The sequence below is a fragment of the Canis lupus genome, chromosome 4, assembly GCF_048164855.1.
Source record: "Canis lupus baileyi chromosome 4, mCanLup2.hap1, whole genome shotgun sequence".
NCBI classification, from domain to species: Eukaryota; Metazoa; Chordata; class Mammalia; order Carnivora; family Canidae; genus Canis; species Canis lupus.
Window position 1 is genome coordinate 62,420,672 of NC_132841.1, and position 16,586 is coordinate 62,437,257.

A 16,586-nucleotide genomic window follows, 5' to 3' on the forward strand; every position below is an offset into this window, starting at 1 on the left:
AATTGAATATTTAAAATCCCAACAAAATTCTCAAATTGACCTTATAAATTCAATATCAAGATATTTACTGGTGAGTGCAATTGTCAGTACTATCATTACCCTAAAAAATAGATGGCAACAACACCCACTCTTCTAAATGAACCTTCCAGCATTACAGACAATAATTAAGCATATGACCAGATGAAAAATTAAAGCTCCAAGAATTAACATCTGATTGAGTTCTTCAATACAGGATAGTGATAATGTTTACAAGTCTACAAGGAAACTTCTTGGGTGCCTGAGTGGCTCAGTTGGTTAAGTGTCTGCCTTTGGCTCAGGTAATGATCCCAGAGTCCTGGGATGGAGCTCCACCTCAGGCTCTTGGCTCCAAGAGGAGCCTGCTTCTCCCTCTCCCTGCTGCTCCCCCTGCTTGTTCACGTATATGCACTCTTTCAGTGTCAAATAAATAAAATTATTTTTTAAGAACCCAAGTTTATATAGAAACTTCACAAAATGCACAAAATATATTATTTCAGAAATATCACTTTTATCAGTACATTTATTAAAAGGTAGAACACGGTTTGCTCCAAAAGTTTATTATAAATCTCTCAAAGGCAAATATAGCATTCTGTGAAACATCATTTAGAAATGTGGAAATAAAAAACTAAGATTTAGAAAGTAATGTGGATAATGGGAAGATATGAGATACACATAGGGAGAGAATTTATGGGAAGTAGCCCTCACTGGAATTAAGATCCATAAATTATTGCTGCTGAACTTCTAGTCCTCTATTATGGCTCCTTTGAGATCCTCATAATGATAGGTATTCTTACCATGTCCTCTCCTTGTAAGGAAAAAATGCTTTACACATTGGTTAGCTATATTAGTACCAATAACAAGTAATTTATTGACCTCTCCTTTATGCACAAATGGTTTCTCAGTTGATAATTTGGATAAAATATACTGAGAACAAAAATGGCAACATAAATATGATTCAGTAATTTTTTAAAAAGATTTATTTATGAAAGAGAGAATGAGCAGGAGGGGCAGAGGAAGAAGGAGAATCTCCAGGAGACTCCCCACTGAGCACAGAGCCCAACACAGGGCTCAATCCCACAGCCTGGAGATCACAGCCTGAGCCAAAACCAAGACTCAGACGCTTATCTGCGCCACTTAGAAGCCTCTGATCCAGTAATTTGGTAAGCACTGACATTCATGTTAGCTTCGTTGAGAATAGGAAACAAAACAAAAACTGTAGGAAAAAATTGGGAGCCAAAAGCTCCATTTTCTGCAAAGGTGGTATTGCCATTATTATTCTCATTTTATTGAGGAAGAATTACATACATAAATTGAACAGTAACAATGTGCATCAATAAGCCAACATTTTTCCAGCACTCCGTTTCTATCCTTTTCATCCTCCATCACCTACCTTTTGAAGTTCTAAGTATGTTGCCACTACCAGCGTTCACCCTTTCTTATCCTTTCCCCAAACTACCATACTTTCCTAACTAATCTTTCTTCTCCCTCCTTGACTCCAATCTACCCTTGACCATGTTGTCAGCTTAATTTTCCTAGTTTGACTCTTAAATTCACTGTCCAACTAGAAAACTTAAAATAGTTTCCTCTGTTTACCACATGAATTTCAAAATTTCCTACACTTTAGCATTCCAGCACTTCTCCAATATGATCAGAACCCACTTTCTAGTCTTCTTTTGAATTATGCCCCTTGGAGGTAACCAACTAGCCAAACAGATTGCTAAGTGTTCCTCTAAATGTAGCCTATATGTTCCCACCAGCTCAATCTGTTCCTCCCACTAGAAATATAGAGGAAGACCAATATACAGCATAGAGAAGTCCATCCCAACCATCTCTCATGGTTTACAATGAATATCAGTCTTTTCTATGAAGTATTTTCTTTTATATCCAACTTCCTCCAACTATAAATAACCTCTTTTCCATCTTTACTAAATATAATTTGTACTTATGTTTTTAAACTTTACATGCTCAATCCCCAATTACTGAGGTTCCAATTTTGGTAATGGCAGATTTACCTACCATTAAAATAAGATTCATCTGCCTAACAATTACATAATAAGCTGCGGACAAAACAAAAAAAATCCAACTGTCTGAAGGGAAGAGCGTGACCAAATGCAGGAATGAAAATGGAAAGGATTAGACCTTTGAAAGAAGGGAACCACAATGGATTAGATTCAAATTGATTGAATTTTCCCCCTAAAGGTACTCTCTGGTACAGACATTAAAACCCATCTAGAACTCAAGCAGAAAGCCATAGTCTTATCAGCGCAAGGAATCTGAGGACCGGAGTTTTTAGGATTGCCAGAGCAGCTGCAAAGTAGGGGAGGAAAGAGTGAAAAGGAGGAATTTGCAGAGGAGGGAACTTCTGCAAACAAATGGGCAGGGCTCTAAAACAATAGCTGAGAAGCCTGAAAGAATTAACCAGAGATTTCAGCAGCTGTTTCCTTGCTACAGGGAAGACTAAATTTGGAGTCCCAAAGAGTTAGAAGGACTTGGTTAAGTACTTTGTGCTTTCCACCAAGACCTGCCTTTTTATTATTATTTTTCAAATTTTAAGTAGGCTCCATGCTGGGCATGGAGCTTAACCTGGGGCTTGAACTCATACCCGGAGATCAAGACCTGAGCTGATATTAAGAATCAGACACTTAACCAACTGGGCCACCTATGCATTCCTATACCTTTTTATTTTTTAACACTATGTTTCTAGGACTATGACTACAGAGTAAAACTGAAACAGACCCACCCTACAAAGCATAAAATATACCCTCTACAAATTCAAGGTAATCTATTTGTAATTTAACTGTCTGCTGGAACAAAACTCATCACATTACCAGTGTCATTAAGTGGATAGGCATAAGGATAGAGAATTTAGAGAATTATACTTTTTTTTTCTTTTCCTTTTTTCAGAATGAAACTTAATAAAAATTGGCTTGATCAGGATTAATTAGCATATTAATAAAGTCATAGGTTCACCTGATGTACAAGAATCTTCATTTTAGTATTATGCATAATAACTCCAACTGAAAATTGTTGTTCAAAAGACAGCAAGCCTGGGGGCACCTGGGTGGTTCAGTAGTTGAGTGTCTGCCTTCGGGTCAGGTTGTGATCCCAGGGTCCTGGGATTGAGCCTGCTTCTCCTGCTACCTATGTCTCTGCCTCTCTCTGCCTCTCTCCTGAATAAATAAAGAAAATCTGAAAAAAAAAAAAAAAAAAAAAAAGACAACAGGACTAAAATGGAGTCACTTGTACTTAGCCCCATATCAGCAAATCAGCACTTGACACCTATCTTAACTGCAATTTCAATTTCTCTCAGGAATGAAGAAGTCTTAAACTAGTCAAGCTGGAATACCAATCAGAGGCAAGGTAATCTGTTCTTTCCTTGTCCTTGTCCTTGTCCTTTTTTGCCCGTAAGTCTTTCATTTTGTAAAGCTTTTAGTAGCTTCTATTTGCTAGATGGAATGCTGCTGGATTCATGAATCACTGAATTAAGCCAATTTGATCTTTAAATTTACTCAGCTGAATTTTGTTTTTAACCAATTTAGTGGCAGCTGTGGGATCTGAAGCAAATTTCTGATGGCATTCAGATACAATAAGCAACAGGTGTGGTACCCACAAACCCTTGAATTCTTGGTTCATCATTTCCAAGAGCCATGAGTAAGTTTCTCTTGATTCTGGGCTCCACTCTCTCTGCACAATCCCAATCTAATTGGCTTACAAGCCAGTTCCATGCTGGAATTCTGGCTTAACTGGTGGAAACCCCCAGTGTTGATTCTGTCCCAAGACCCATGTGGGAACTGTTAGTGGCAGCTGCAGTTTCCCGCTGATGTGGTGCCTCCAGTCCCCATCTGTTGGTGTCGGCTAGTTTAATCCTTTCCCCAGTCCAAGGTTCCATGGTGGAAATCACTGGTGGTACACACAGGACTATCTCATGGCCAAACACAGTAACATCTCTAGGTTATTGCCAATATACTACGATATACATGTTTGTTTGTCTTGTGTTGGGTAAAGGCTAATGCTAATGCGGATCTTGGAAGCAAAGAAGCTGCAAAAATTGGTAGGAACATATTGAGCACTTAAAAGCTGTTAGAGCATTCACCAACTAACTCAAAGATCCCCACGTTAGTATAAATTGGCTGCAGAATAGATTAGATTGACACTATATCACTGCCAACCTCAAAATATCTGTGCAATGAGGTACGCTGCAAAATATCACAAAATCCCCAGTGTAGCAGCACATCCCTTTTAGGTATACGTTTGGCTCTGAGAGATCCAAAGATTTAGCTTTAAAAAGAAAAAAAAAAGAAAAGAAAGAAAAGAAAAAAGAAAAGAAAAGAAAAGAAAAGAAAAGAAAAGAAAAGAAAGAAAAGAAAGGAAGAAAGAAAGAAAGAAAAAGAGATCCATAAATTCTAAAAAGTTAAGCATGCCACCTTCTGGCACACCTGCATATTTTGTCTAAAAACTATGGTCTCAGAAGTTCTATAGCTTGGTGAAATATCTACCAAAATGTCAAAATTTTATTAGAGACAACCTAGAATTACACTGGCCATTATGGAAAACGTTCCAATTAGATGAGATCATTCATTTAAGAAATGCACTTGAAAACAAGGGTTCCTGAACTGAACAAACAGAATGGGATACGTATTTTAATTGGTATTCAGAAGATTGCAAAATGTATCAAGATTCCAAAATTACTTCATTAAAAATATGAAGCAAAAGGCTAATGAAAAATTAAAGACACAAGAGGTACTTTAAAAAGATATAAAACCGGAATGATTCCTATTGCTCCCCTCTAATCTTCCTTTACTTTAGTATTCAACATTCTACTGATCTATCTAAACTGCCTTTCCACCCTGAAGAGACTATTCAAAGGTTACCTTTTATGATAAAATCATTCTTTCACTCCTTGATCAAAGACCAAACTAAAAACCATAGTTAAAGAACTTCCTAAACCCAAGGATGATCCACAAAAGTTTTCTGAAGAATTTATTCAAGTCATTATGAGGACTTATGACCCCAGGCTGCCAGATCTTGTGCATATGCTGGTGGGACGTGGGGAAGCCCAAACAGGATACAAAGCAGGATGGTGTAACTCCAAGGATGATATCCCAGATCCTTAACCTTCAACCTGGTTCCCTTGTGGACAAGAAAAGGCTCACAGAACAGCCCACTGATTTTTTTTTTTAAGATTTTATTTATTTATTCATGAGAGACAGACAGAGAGAGAGAGAGAGAGAGAGAAAGGCAGAGACACAGGCAGAGGGAGAAGCAGGCTCTATACAGGGAGCCCGACATGGGACTCGATCCTGGGTCTCCAGGATCACACCCTGGGCTGAAGGCAGCGCTAAACCTCTGAGCCACCGGAGCTGCCCCCACTGATCTTTAAAAGACATTCCTAGAGTCTTCCCTGTTCACATTGGTAAATTATTCAAAAGTGCAGAAAAAAGAAAGATGAATCTACCGCAGACTTTAAGCTTACTTGGAAGCTCTCTTCCTGTGGCATTCTGGGCTCTATACAATAACTGAGGTCACCCAATTTGCTCTAACTGTCCTATTTGTAAATGGATTATCTCTTGAGATTAGTGGATTGACAAACAAGCAAAAAACAGGATGGGAGACAACTGACTGAACCTGTAATGACAGCTGAGCACTTTGAAAGGACTTGGGAACAGCACCACGAACAGAATTCTGCCAACCTACTAGCCTTACAACTACAATAGCTCCAAGACCAGGCACCTAAAATAATGTCCAGGTCCCCCATATCACACCCTCCTAGGGGTCCACAATCAAAACAATGGCCCAAGTGTTGATGCTTCATTTGCAATCAACCAGGACACTAGAAAAAAGTATCCTCAAAGGTTCTATGCAAATCTGTCAACATCAGCTCAAGTGAAGCAGATGTTTCCTCCAGAAACATTAGTAAAAAAAATTTTAAATATATATATTTTAAGATTTTATTTATTTATTCATGAGAGATACAGAGAGAGAGGCAGAGACACAGGCAGAGAGAGAGAAGCAGGCTCCATGCAGGGAACCCAACATGGGACTCGATGCCAGGTCTCCAGGATCAAGCCCTAGGCTGAAGGCAGGCGCCAAACCGCTGAGCCACCCAGGTGTCCCCAGAAACATTAGTAAAATCTTTAGCCAACTGAGCAGATAACCTTAATTTATTTTATCTACTAGAAAAACAACTTAGATTCAACTTCTTTTATAACTAGTGAGTTATATATTACTACTGTACCTGATTCATGGCAGTAATTTTAAAATAGAAGTTATAAGTTCTCTATTACATCTCTCTGTAGATCTATGTGTTGCAGATAAGTTATTTTTTTTTATCTCTAGACGGTATTGGTAAAATTAATTTGTAAAAGAGTTCTATTTAATTGGCTTAAGGAAAATTAAGCACTTATATGAATTAAGGTATTCCTAAAATTCTCAGATAGACAATAGAAACTAATCCAACTGTTACTCAGATTCATGAGATCTGGGAAAATATTCAGCATCAAAGCTAATTTAAGTTTGTTGGTTTAATTAAAATAGTTCTTTAGAATTATCAATAGTGAATTTAATGCAGACATACAACTTTTATTCTATTTGGGCTTAATAGTCAAGTATGTTCATATTATCTCTGTTATGGAACTTGTCAGGAAAAAAAATAATATGAATTTTCACAAGTGATCTAAACATAATTTTTGAAAATGAGTGAATTAAAGATTTATTTATTTTCGAGAGAGCACACATGTGCCAGAAAGGGAGGAGGAGCAGACAGAGAAAGAGAGAAAGAGAGAGAGAGAGAAGGAGGGAAAGAGGGAGGGAGGGAGGGAGAAAATTTCAAGCAGACTCCTCACTGAATGTGGAGCCTGACTTGAGGCTTGATCTCATGACCCTAAGACTAAGATCATGACCAGAGCCAAACTAACAGACACTTAACTGACCAGGCTACCCAGGTACCCTAAGAACAAATGAATTAAAATAGGCTTAAGCAAGATAAAAAGCTTTAAATGAATTTTTAGAATAGTTTCCCCAGATTTTTTTTAAGATTTTATTTATTTATTCATGAAAGACACAAAAAGAGAGAGGCAGAGACAGGCAGAGGAAGAGAGGTAGGCTCCTTGCAGGGAACGTGATACAGGACTTGATCCCAGAACCCCAGGATCACGACCTGAGCTAAAAGTAGACGCTCAACCACTGAGTCACCCAAGTACCCCTCTCCAAGTCTTTTTTTAACCCGAGACCTTAACGTTGTGTTAAATTAAGTGATGGAATATAATTAAATCTCTAGATCACTTACAAATAATATAAAAACTGAAACATTACTGAATATACGTTTATCTACTTTTGGCTTCCTTTTACTGAGGAATTAAAAGTATTTGGATCTATTAGTAAACATGCTTTGTGCCTGAGAAAATTATTATGAGAAAACAAGCATTTCTAGAAATAACAAAAAGTTTAAGTCTGCCAATCCACAGAATGCTAAAGACAATTCATTACTGTTTACTTCTTAATTTTCATTAAAAATTAAAATTTTTAGGGGCACTTGTTTGGCTCAATCAATAGAGCATGCAACTCTTGATCTCAGGGTCATGAATTCAAGCTCCACATTGAGTATGGAGCCTACTCAGGTTTTTTTTATTATTATTATTTTTTAAGGTTCTAGGGTTAAAAATTCTAACATATATAATTAAAGCCACTAAGGTTTATGGAAAAGGAATTTTTGGACAGGAATATTAAGCATGGTCAAGACTGGCTAAGACCAGAATGACTTTAAGTGAATGTGTTTTATAGTAAGCTAGTGCAGGAGTGCCTGGGTGGCCCAGTCCATTAAGCACCTGACTCTTGATTTTGGCTCACGATCTCAGAGTTTTGAGATCTAGCCCTACATTAGGCTCCATGCTGAGTATGAAGCCTGCTTAAAATCCTCTCTCTCTCCCCCACGCTCCTCCCCAAATCACATGATAGATAGATAGATAGATAGATAGATAGATAGATAGATAGATAGATGACAGATAAAGGGAACTAGTGCAAAATCAGAATGTGGTTTTCACTCTGTTAAAAGAACAAAGTTTTCTTGGACTATTTGGTCTGCTTTTGATGAGAGACTAAAAGATTCTTTTTCCTTTACCTTTTTATATAATCTGCCTAGAAAACAAAGATTTTATCTTGTCAAAATAATTTCCTGTGTTTCATGTTTTTATCACATCTTTAATTACTTAAGAAAACTGAATCTTGGGCAGCCCAGGTGGCTTGGTGGTTTGGCGCTGCCTTCAGCCCAGGGCGTGATCCTGGAGACCCGGGATCAAGTCCCACATCAGGCTCCCTGCATGGAGCCTCCTTCTCCCTCTGCCTGTGTCTCTGCCTCTCTCTGTCTCTGTGTCTCCCATGAATAAATAAATTAAATCTTAAAAAGAAACAAAAACAAAAACAAAAAAAACTGAATCTTCCCCATTAAAAGAACTAAGGTTATTATTTTGCAATGATCTAACTTTTTCTATTTGCCTTCCAAGTCTTTAACTGTCGCTACGGTTAATTGGGTAACTACTGTTTCACAGTAACCTATGATCCCACCTGACCAAGTGTTTTCTAATCTGTGATTTTTTGATCAACTTCCCAAAAATCATAGTATTTCTGACTTAAACTAATTTTAGTATTTTTCTAGGGGGTCCCTGGAAAATTGGAAAAGATTTGTATTCTCTCCTTATAAAAAGAGAGATGTTAAACTAATTAGGCCTACTTGAAATGTTAAATGAGGAAAAGCACTGTCAACTAGTATTAAGCCTTCTTTATGTTGTTTTTATATAGGCATGTATTATAAGTGTTCTAAAAAATTATATGAAATTCCTAGAAATCTGATGTCCTGGTATAATGTTATATCATTCATAATTCTACTTATCTTAAAATGATGTGTAACACACACACACACACACACACACACACACAAATTTCCTTGTCTATTCCATTTTAAGGGACTCTTGTCAGACCTTTAACACAGTTAAGTCTTTTAAGGCTTTTGTCACTCAGAGATGTTGTTTTACTCTGATGCTTAAGTGTTCCTGCAAAAGTACTACACATTCATGGAAAGGATTTTGACAAGTACAGGTTATTTTTTTTTTTAAGATTTCTTTTTAAGTAATCACAATACCCAACATGGGGCTCAAACTTACAACTCCAAGATCAACAGGTACATGTTCTACTGACTGAGCCATGCCAGGTGCCCTGCCAATGACAGGTTTCTGATAACTAAAATCATACAACTGAACTAGAAATTCCTATTTCCAGAACTATTAGAAAAAACTGGATTTAAGAATTAATAACATGGTTGGCTCAGTTCAGTAGAACATGTGACTCTTTAAAAAAAATATATTTATTTATTCATGAGAGACACACACACACAGAGAAAGAGAGAGAGAGAGAGAGAGAGGCACAGACACAGGCAGAGGGAGAAGCAGGCCCCATGCAGGGAGCCCGACATGGGACTTGATCCCAGGTCTCCAGGATCACACCCTGGGCTGAAGGCAGGCGCTAAACCACTGAGACACCTGGGCTGCCGAACATGTGACTCTTAAAGGCCATGAACCCCATGTTGGACACAGAGCCTACTTAAAAAAATAAAGAATAACATAGGACTGAATGAGGAAAATTATAATTTTTATCACTTCTTGTTTGAAATACTGCTGGTTCTTTAATGTTTTGCTTTTCCAGATTTGGCAATTTGGTAAAGTATACCTTTGTAAATAAAGATGAAATACTAAAGTATTCTTTTTTTTTTTAAGTAGGCTCCACACCCAGTGGGACTTGAACAAATGACCCTGGAATCAAGAATTGGCTGCTTAACCAACTGAGCCACCCAGGCACCCCAGGAGTATTCTTTTCATAGTAATATAGTTAGTTATTTACATAACTTCAATAAAAGTCTGTTCTCCTTATAACATAACTGAAAGTACTGGTTATGGGACACCTAGGTGGCTCAGCAGTTGGGCATCTGCCTTCAGCTCAGGGCGTGTGATCCTGGAGTCCTGGGATCAAGTCCCACATCGGCTCCCTGCATGGAACCTACTTCTCCCTCTGCCTATGTCTCTTTCTCTCTCTGTGTGTGTCTCTCATGAATAAATAAATAAAAATAAAAAAAATAAAAAAAGGAAATACTAGTTATGTCACCAAGGCTTTAACTGGAGGTTTTACAAGTAAAATTTGATGGCCGGTCCTTCAGAGGCTTTTGAAAGTCCAAAGATTCCTTAATAAAAATTTCAGCAAAGCAGTCTTCAAAAAGAGCTTATATGGTCAGTCACTATTCTCACTGCACTTATATAAACAATCAGGCCAAGTTTACTGTAAACAAATGAGTTTTATGGTGATTATCTTTGAGTTTGTTTTTTTGTTTTGTTTTGTTTTGTTTTTTAAAGAGTGGAGTTACTTGTAGAGAATAAGATGTTTGTACCTTTTAAATGTCAGATTCTGGCCCTATTAACTATTTTTGAGGTTTTGTTACATGTCTGCATGTATCCTGAATTTTTCTAGTTTCCTCAAATATCTGGCTACAACTCTCAAAACTAGTTTTTCTTTTTTTTTTTTTTAAGATTTTATTTATTTATTCATTCATAAGAGAGAGAGGAGGCAGAGGGAGAGGGATAAGCAGGACCCTGGGACCACAATTCAAGCTGAAGGCATACACTTAACCAACTGAGGCACCCCGGTGCCCCTAAACTAAGATTTTCAATTCTCTCCCACCTTTGGGATCACTAAGACTGCCCTTCAATCTCCTTGGAAAGGTCTCTACCAGTTCCCCCTCACCACCTAGATGGCAGCCAAACTCCAAGGATTAGAAGAACCCCAAGCACATATTTCACAGCTTGAAAAGGCTTCGCCTAATATCTAGTCCTGTGAAAATGTTGGAAACCTTCTAAATAAACTGAAGAAGTAGGTAACATTGATGTATGCTACTTCCTCCCAAGACACCAGATCAAGACCATACTTTAGCCAATATCCTCTTTGTCATAAAAAACTCTGATAGATATACTAAAGACCCCTCAGTCCATTTTCCTGTCTTTTATTAACCTTAAAACTTGGGGAACTTTGCATCCAGGCTCTATATAAAGAAAAGGACACGAGACAAGGGTAACCAGAATAAAACCACAAGTGCGGTCTACAAACCATTAAAATATTACTGGCTTCCATTGCTGATGCCTTTCCAGTCCAGAGCCACAGATTAAAATGGGAATTACTGGGAGGCATTCAGGATTCACTTCCTTTGGCAGGACTCTCTTTCCCTGGTCAACACCACCTGCTATGGATTACCACTTCTGAGGAAGTTGAAACTCAGTTACATAAGATCACTGAGAAAGCCACTTGGCAAAAAAAGGTGAGTCCCTCCAGGGAGTCTTTCTTTGACTTAATTGATTTTGATTGGTTTGGGTCTTAGAGAGTCCTCGGTTCTAAAGTCCAATCCAAACACTGGGAATTATCTCACTTATTATAATCATACTAGTTTTCCCTGGCATGCTGTGTTCTCTCAAAGGTTTTAAATGCATGTTCGTAGCCTCTACCCACTAAGCAAATGATCTCCCTAAGACTGAAACATCAAAAAAGAAAAGAATGACCAGCTTAAAAATATGAACCTGAAGCTGGGGTCTGTCAAAGAGATCAAGACCTGTGACGACACACAAAGGATCAACAAAAGCTGTGAGAACTTTAAAAAGTGGTAGCTGGGAACAATGTTAATGCCTTAAATTTTAATCATATCTCTCAGTTAAGCTGAGAGTCTAATCGAAAAGGTGAGGGGTCGGTGGGGGTGGGGGGCAAGGATTGTTAAAAATATAAAAATAGGCCCAAAATGGGGTCACTTGTGCTAAGCCTCACATCAACAAAGAAAGATTTCATACCTAACTTAACTGTAGTTTCAACCTTTCCCAGGAATGTAATCTTAAACTAGTCAATCCTCGAATTTCCTAGTCAACAATAGTGAGGTAATCCTCCCAATAGGCCTCTTCTGTCCCCAAAGAAAGATGAGGTAATCCATGCTTTCCTTATCTCTTGCCCCTTCTGCCAATAAAAGTCTTCCATTGGGATACCTGGGTGGCTCAGCAGTTGAAAAGTCTGCCTTTGGCTCAGGGTGTGATCCCGGAGTTCCGGGATGGAGTCCCACATTGGACTCCTGCAGGGAGCCTGCTCCTAACTCTGCCTATGTCTCTGCCTCTCTGGGCCTCTCATGAATGAATGAATGAATGAATAAATAAATAAATAAATCTTTAAAAATAAATAAATAAAATAAAAGTTTTCCATGTTGGAGGCGCCTGGTTGGCTCAGTCAGTAGAGAATGTGACTGACTCTTGATCTTGACTGTGAGTTCAAGCCCTATGCCAAGTGTAGAGACTACCTGAAAATAAAAATTTAAAAACATAAAAAAACGACTTTTCCATTTTGTATAGTTCTTTAGAGATCCTATTAGCTAGATGGGATGCTGTCTGATTCATAAATTGCTAAATAAGGCCAATTTGATGGTTAAATTTATTAACAAAACTACCCAAATACCATCAATAAATAGTGCAATGGATATGAGTCTTACATATAGAGAAAAAACATTAAAATCTCATGTAACTTAAAGAGCAATCATGACATTTCAGGGGCACCTGGGTAATCAGTCGGTTCATCATCTGTCTTCGGCTGGGGTCATGATCCCAGTAGTCCTAGGATTGAGCCCTGCATTATTAGGCTCCTTGCTCAAGGGAGTCTGTTTCTCCCTCTTCCTCTACTCCTACCTCTGCTCCAGCTCCTTCTCTCTCTCAAATAAAATCTTGAGTAAAAAAAAAAAAGGAGTAATCATGACATTTCAAATACTGAGTATGGATACCTAAAACACTCTTTATATATTATTTTACAAATAAGATATAATTCTATATATTTTGTTAAGATATTTATTTATTTCAGAGAGAATACAAGAAGCATGAGTGGTAGGAGAGGGAGAAGCAGACTCCCTGCTGAACAGGGAGCTTTAATGTGGGGCTCAATCCCAGGACCCTAAGATCATGACCCTAAGACCATGATCATGAAGGCAGACTCTTCACTGACTCGGCCACCTAGGTGCCCCTATAATTCTATTTAAATTGCAACATGGCAGATGCTTTAAAAACTCTCCAGGTACTTTGATAAAAGAAGATGTTAAATGTCATACTTTTCTAAAATTGGACATAATTTAAATGGATAACCACCTTCAGCTGGAGACTGAACACATAAAATGTTCTAGAGTCTCAATTAGACTGATAATTTTTTGGGACGCCTGGGTGGCTCAGTGGTTGAGCATCTGCCTTCAGCTCAGGGCGTGATCCCAGGATCCGGGATCTGGGATCGAGTCCCACTTTGGGCTCCCTGTGGGGAGCCTGCTTCTCCCTCTGCCTATGCCTCTGCCTCTCTCTCTCTGTCTCATGAATAAATAAATCTTAAAAAAAAAAAAAGACTGATAATTTTCTAACTTATCTGGCTATTTTCTCTAGTAGCAGCAGCTTGTATTGAACTAGGGGTAGTTCTGCTATTTAACACAGATATTCTATTGTGTTCTACAAAGAACACAGTTCTGCTATTTTATTCCACCACAGATATTTAGGTCACTGACTTACTTCACTGGTGCCACAGAATTTATAACCACTTTGTTCCAATGCACTGTAAATCTGTTAATCACAAGATCACAGGAACTTACAAGTTTCCCTCAAAATAGCTAATTTCTAAACTCGTCTCCTTACAAACAATGACAAAAAATAATTTAAAAATAAACAACAAAAAAATAAACAAAAGTGTTATTAAATTATTAACACTATTCATACATCGTATCTTAAACTAATATACGACATTTGAGAACATACTAACAGTGCTCACATTATCAGCCATTTCATCCAATAAATACTCCGAAAAGACTGGTTCTAGGATTTATTGTGCTGGGCCACACATACATAAATACTAAATATATATGTCTATCATTGAACACGATATCTACATAAATGGTCTCTCAAAAAGTACTATCAAAGGATATACTGTACATGAAAAAGTTTACAATTCAATATATTTACAAGGAAAATCTATACAGAAAGAGGGCAGAAAACAATATTCAAATTAAACCAAAGTACTCACGTTGATGCCCAACCCATCAAAGGATTTTCCCATCGCTCCCTGGTATCAAACTCCATCTTCCATTTCTTTGTGTTATTTACTCCAGACTGCATGTTATTGCGAGCAGGAACAAAGATCCTGACTTTTCTAGTTTTGATATGCTCTTCTGGAACACCAGTTAAAGTAGTAATATCCTACAGAAAAACAAGCAAACACATTTCTAACAGCTCATATACACTCTGATGTACTTTTGCTGCTTTGTATACCCATATAACCCTATTCAGATTTCTCAACTGGGGTTTTTAGCTTTCTGATTTCACCAACTCTACTATTTACCCTATATATTGCTATTTTGACATCTGAAAAAGATATATTGGGAGTAGTTAGGGTACAGTAGAAAAGGGTTCATGAAAAAAAAATTTAGGTGCCTTCTGTCCAACAAAACATTGGTAATTTCTGAAGTGTTTGCTCGTAGATGAACCTGTCATCAGTAGACTCTTATTTCATGAGCTGGTATAACTAGTAAGAGAGAAAAATTGTGAATGGAGTAAGGAGATATAAAATATTGATAACTTTTAAATAGAAAAAAGTCCATTACCAGTGATTTGTGTCAAACTGCTTACAACAAGGCATTTCTTTAGAGAAAGGCCTAAGCATTTTGGCAAACAAAATCAATTAACAACTTTAGATACTACCATTTTATCTCTCTTTGGTGAAATCTACTGAAAAGAAAATGATACATCAAATCTACTCTGCAAAAGTAAACCAAAAAAGTTACCATTGTTTTCATTTCACCTTTCTGTAAAAATTGTGTAGCTTTCTCTTTTTGAAAAAAAATTTTATCTAGTAACAAATGCTCAACTGACAAATGCATATAATTCTGATACCCCAGTTTAGACCTATTTCTCAAATATGGTACAATCAGGACACAAAATAGTAAAGTAATTCAGAATTTAAGTCTCCATTCAGTAATAGTAGAAACACTATATTTGATCAAAGTAAGATCATATCAGGGTTAACCATATTCTTATAAATGAAGCATTATCATATCATGGTTCACTTACTAAGGTAAATTTTAAATAACTGGTTAAAAACAACAGAGTAAACATGAAAATGATACCAAACTTGTGAAAACAGGAAAATTCTGTGAATTTCAATTTAATTGTAATAAATCCACTAAAGACAAATGTTTATTTAATTTATAGTTCCACTCTAAACAATATTATGGACCAAATAATTGTGTTAACACTTGGTGCTGCAAATAGGTACTGGGCAAATACTAAATATATTTCTGACTGCACTGGCCTTCCTACTCAGACTTAAAAAAAATTGTTTAGGGGCACCTGGGTAGCTCAGTCCATTGAGTGGCTGCCTTGGGCACTGGGCAAAGGTCAAGATCTCAGGATGCTGGGATTGAGCCCTATGTCAGGCCTGCTCAGTGGGGAGTCTGCTTCTCTCTCACTCTCTCTCTACCCTTCCCCCTGCTATGCTCAGGCTATCTTTCTCTAAATAAATAAATAAATAAATAAATAGTTTAAAGTTATTTTAGCTGGCAACCAATCTTCTGCTTGACATGATGTCTTTCTACTTACACCAATAACTAGGTGTGGTTACTTTGTCACAGCTTGTCTGGAGAAACTACCAAAATAACCCATATAAATATTTATTATACAAATACGCACTTCTAGTACATACCTACATTTTTAAAGTTTCTTTGTATACAGGATAAAAGCAAAATATGCACAACTGGCTCATAATTTTTAAACATATAACTAAACTAAGTTTTAGTTGATCATTTTTAATTGTCAAGTTCAATTTCAAAGAAATTTCAAGTATGATGACATCTGATGACTTAAAGAGCTTAAAGAAACTCATGGGAAGTCCTCAATAATTTGTCATATTAACTTATTTAATATTATATATTGATGTTAAATACATATATTTATTTTATACATTTTTTCAGCTATAGCTGAAGTGGGATATAACAAACAATGCACATGTATTATAAAATTACAGGATAAGGTATCATTTCCAAATTCCACAGCAAACCCTCCAATATGAGTTGAGTCCATAAACACTGGATCTACAAGTTAGCTACTTTTTAAGACTTACAGGAAAGGAAACTATTAAACTCTTAACACTAATTAATTAGCTCAGAAAGATGAGATGACAGGAAACATTACTTTCTCTTTATAATCTCCTATATTGTGAGATATATACACTAAAGTAATTTTTTAAACTTTTAAAAAAGGAAATAGCATTTCTTGATTTATACTATCTATTAAAATAGAATAGGAAAATGATTTTTTCTTTAGGATGGAAAATCTCTCTTAAGTGGCTATAAAATGTTACCGAGCTCTTTTTATTTTGAACAACCATGAGTGCCTCCATAGCTTCTCAAAGTATAGCATTTTTTAAATTGATATTCCCCAATTTAAAGTTGATATTCCTCAATTTAAAGTTGGCACTGGCACAAATAA

At 36.9% G+C, this 16,586-nt stretch overlaps 1 protein-coding gene across 4 annotated transcripts in view; it reads right to left on the reverse strand.

Annotated features, from left to right (window-relative positions):
* Positions 1 to 16,586, reverse strand: part of NDUFS4 (NADH:ubiquinone oxidoreductase subunit S4) — a 113,742-nt gene that overhangs the window by 19,503 nt on the left and 77,653 nt on the right. For all 4 annotated transcript variants that reach the window (XR_012030132.1, XM_072824630.1, XM_072824633.1 and 1 more), the window contains exon 3: positions 14,128 to 14,300. Coding sequence is in view for 3 of the 4 variants with exons in the window: in XM_072824630.1 (XP_072680731.1) it covers positions 14,128 to 14,300 (173 nt within the window). In the remaining variant the exon portion in view is untranslated. The remainder of the gene's footprint in view (positions 1 to 14,127; positions 14,301 to 16,586) is intronic.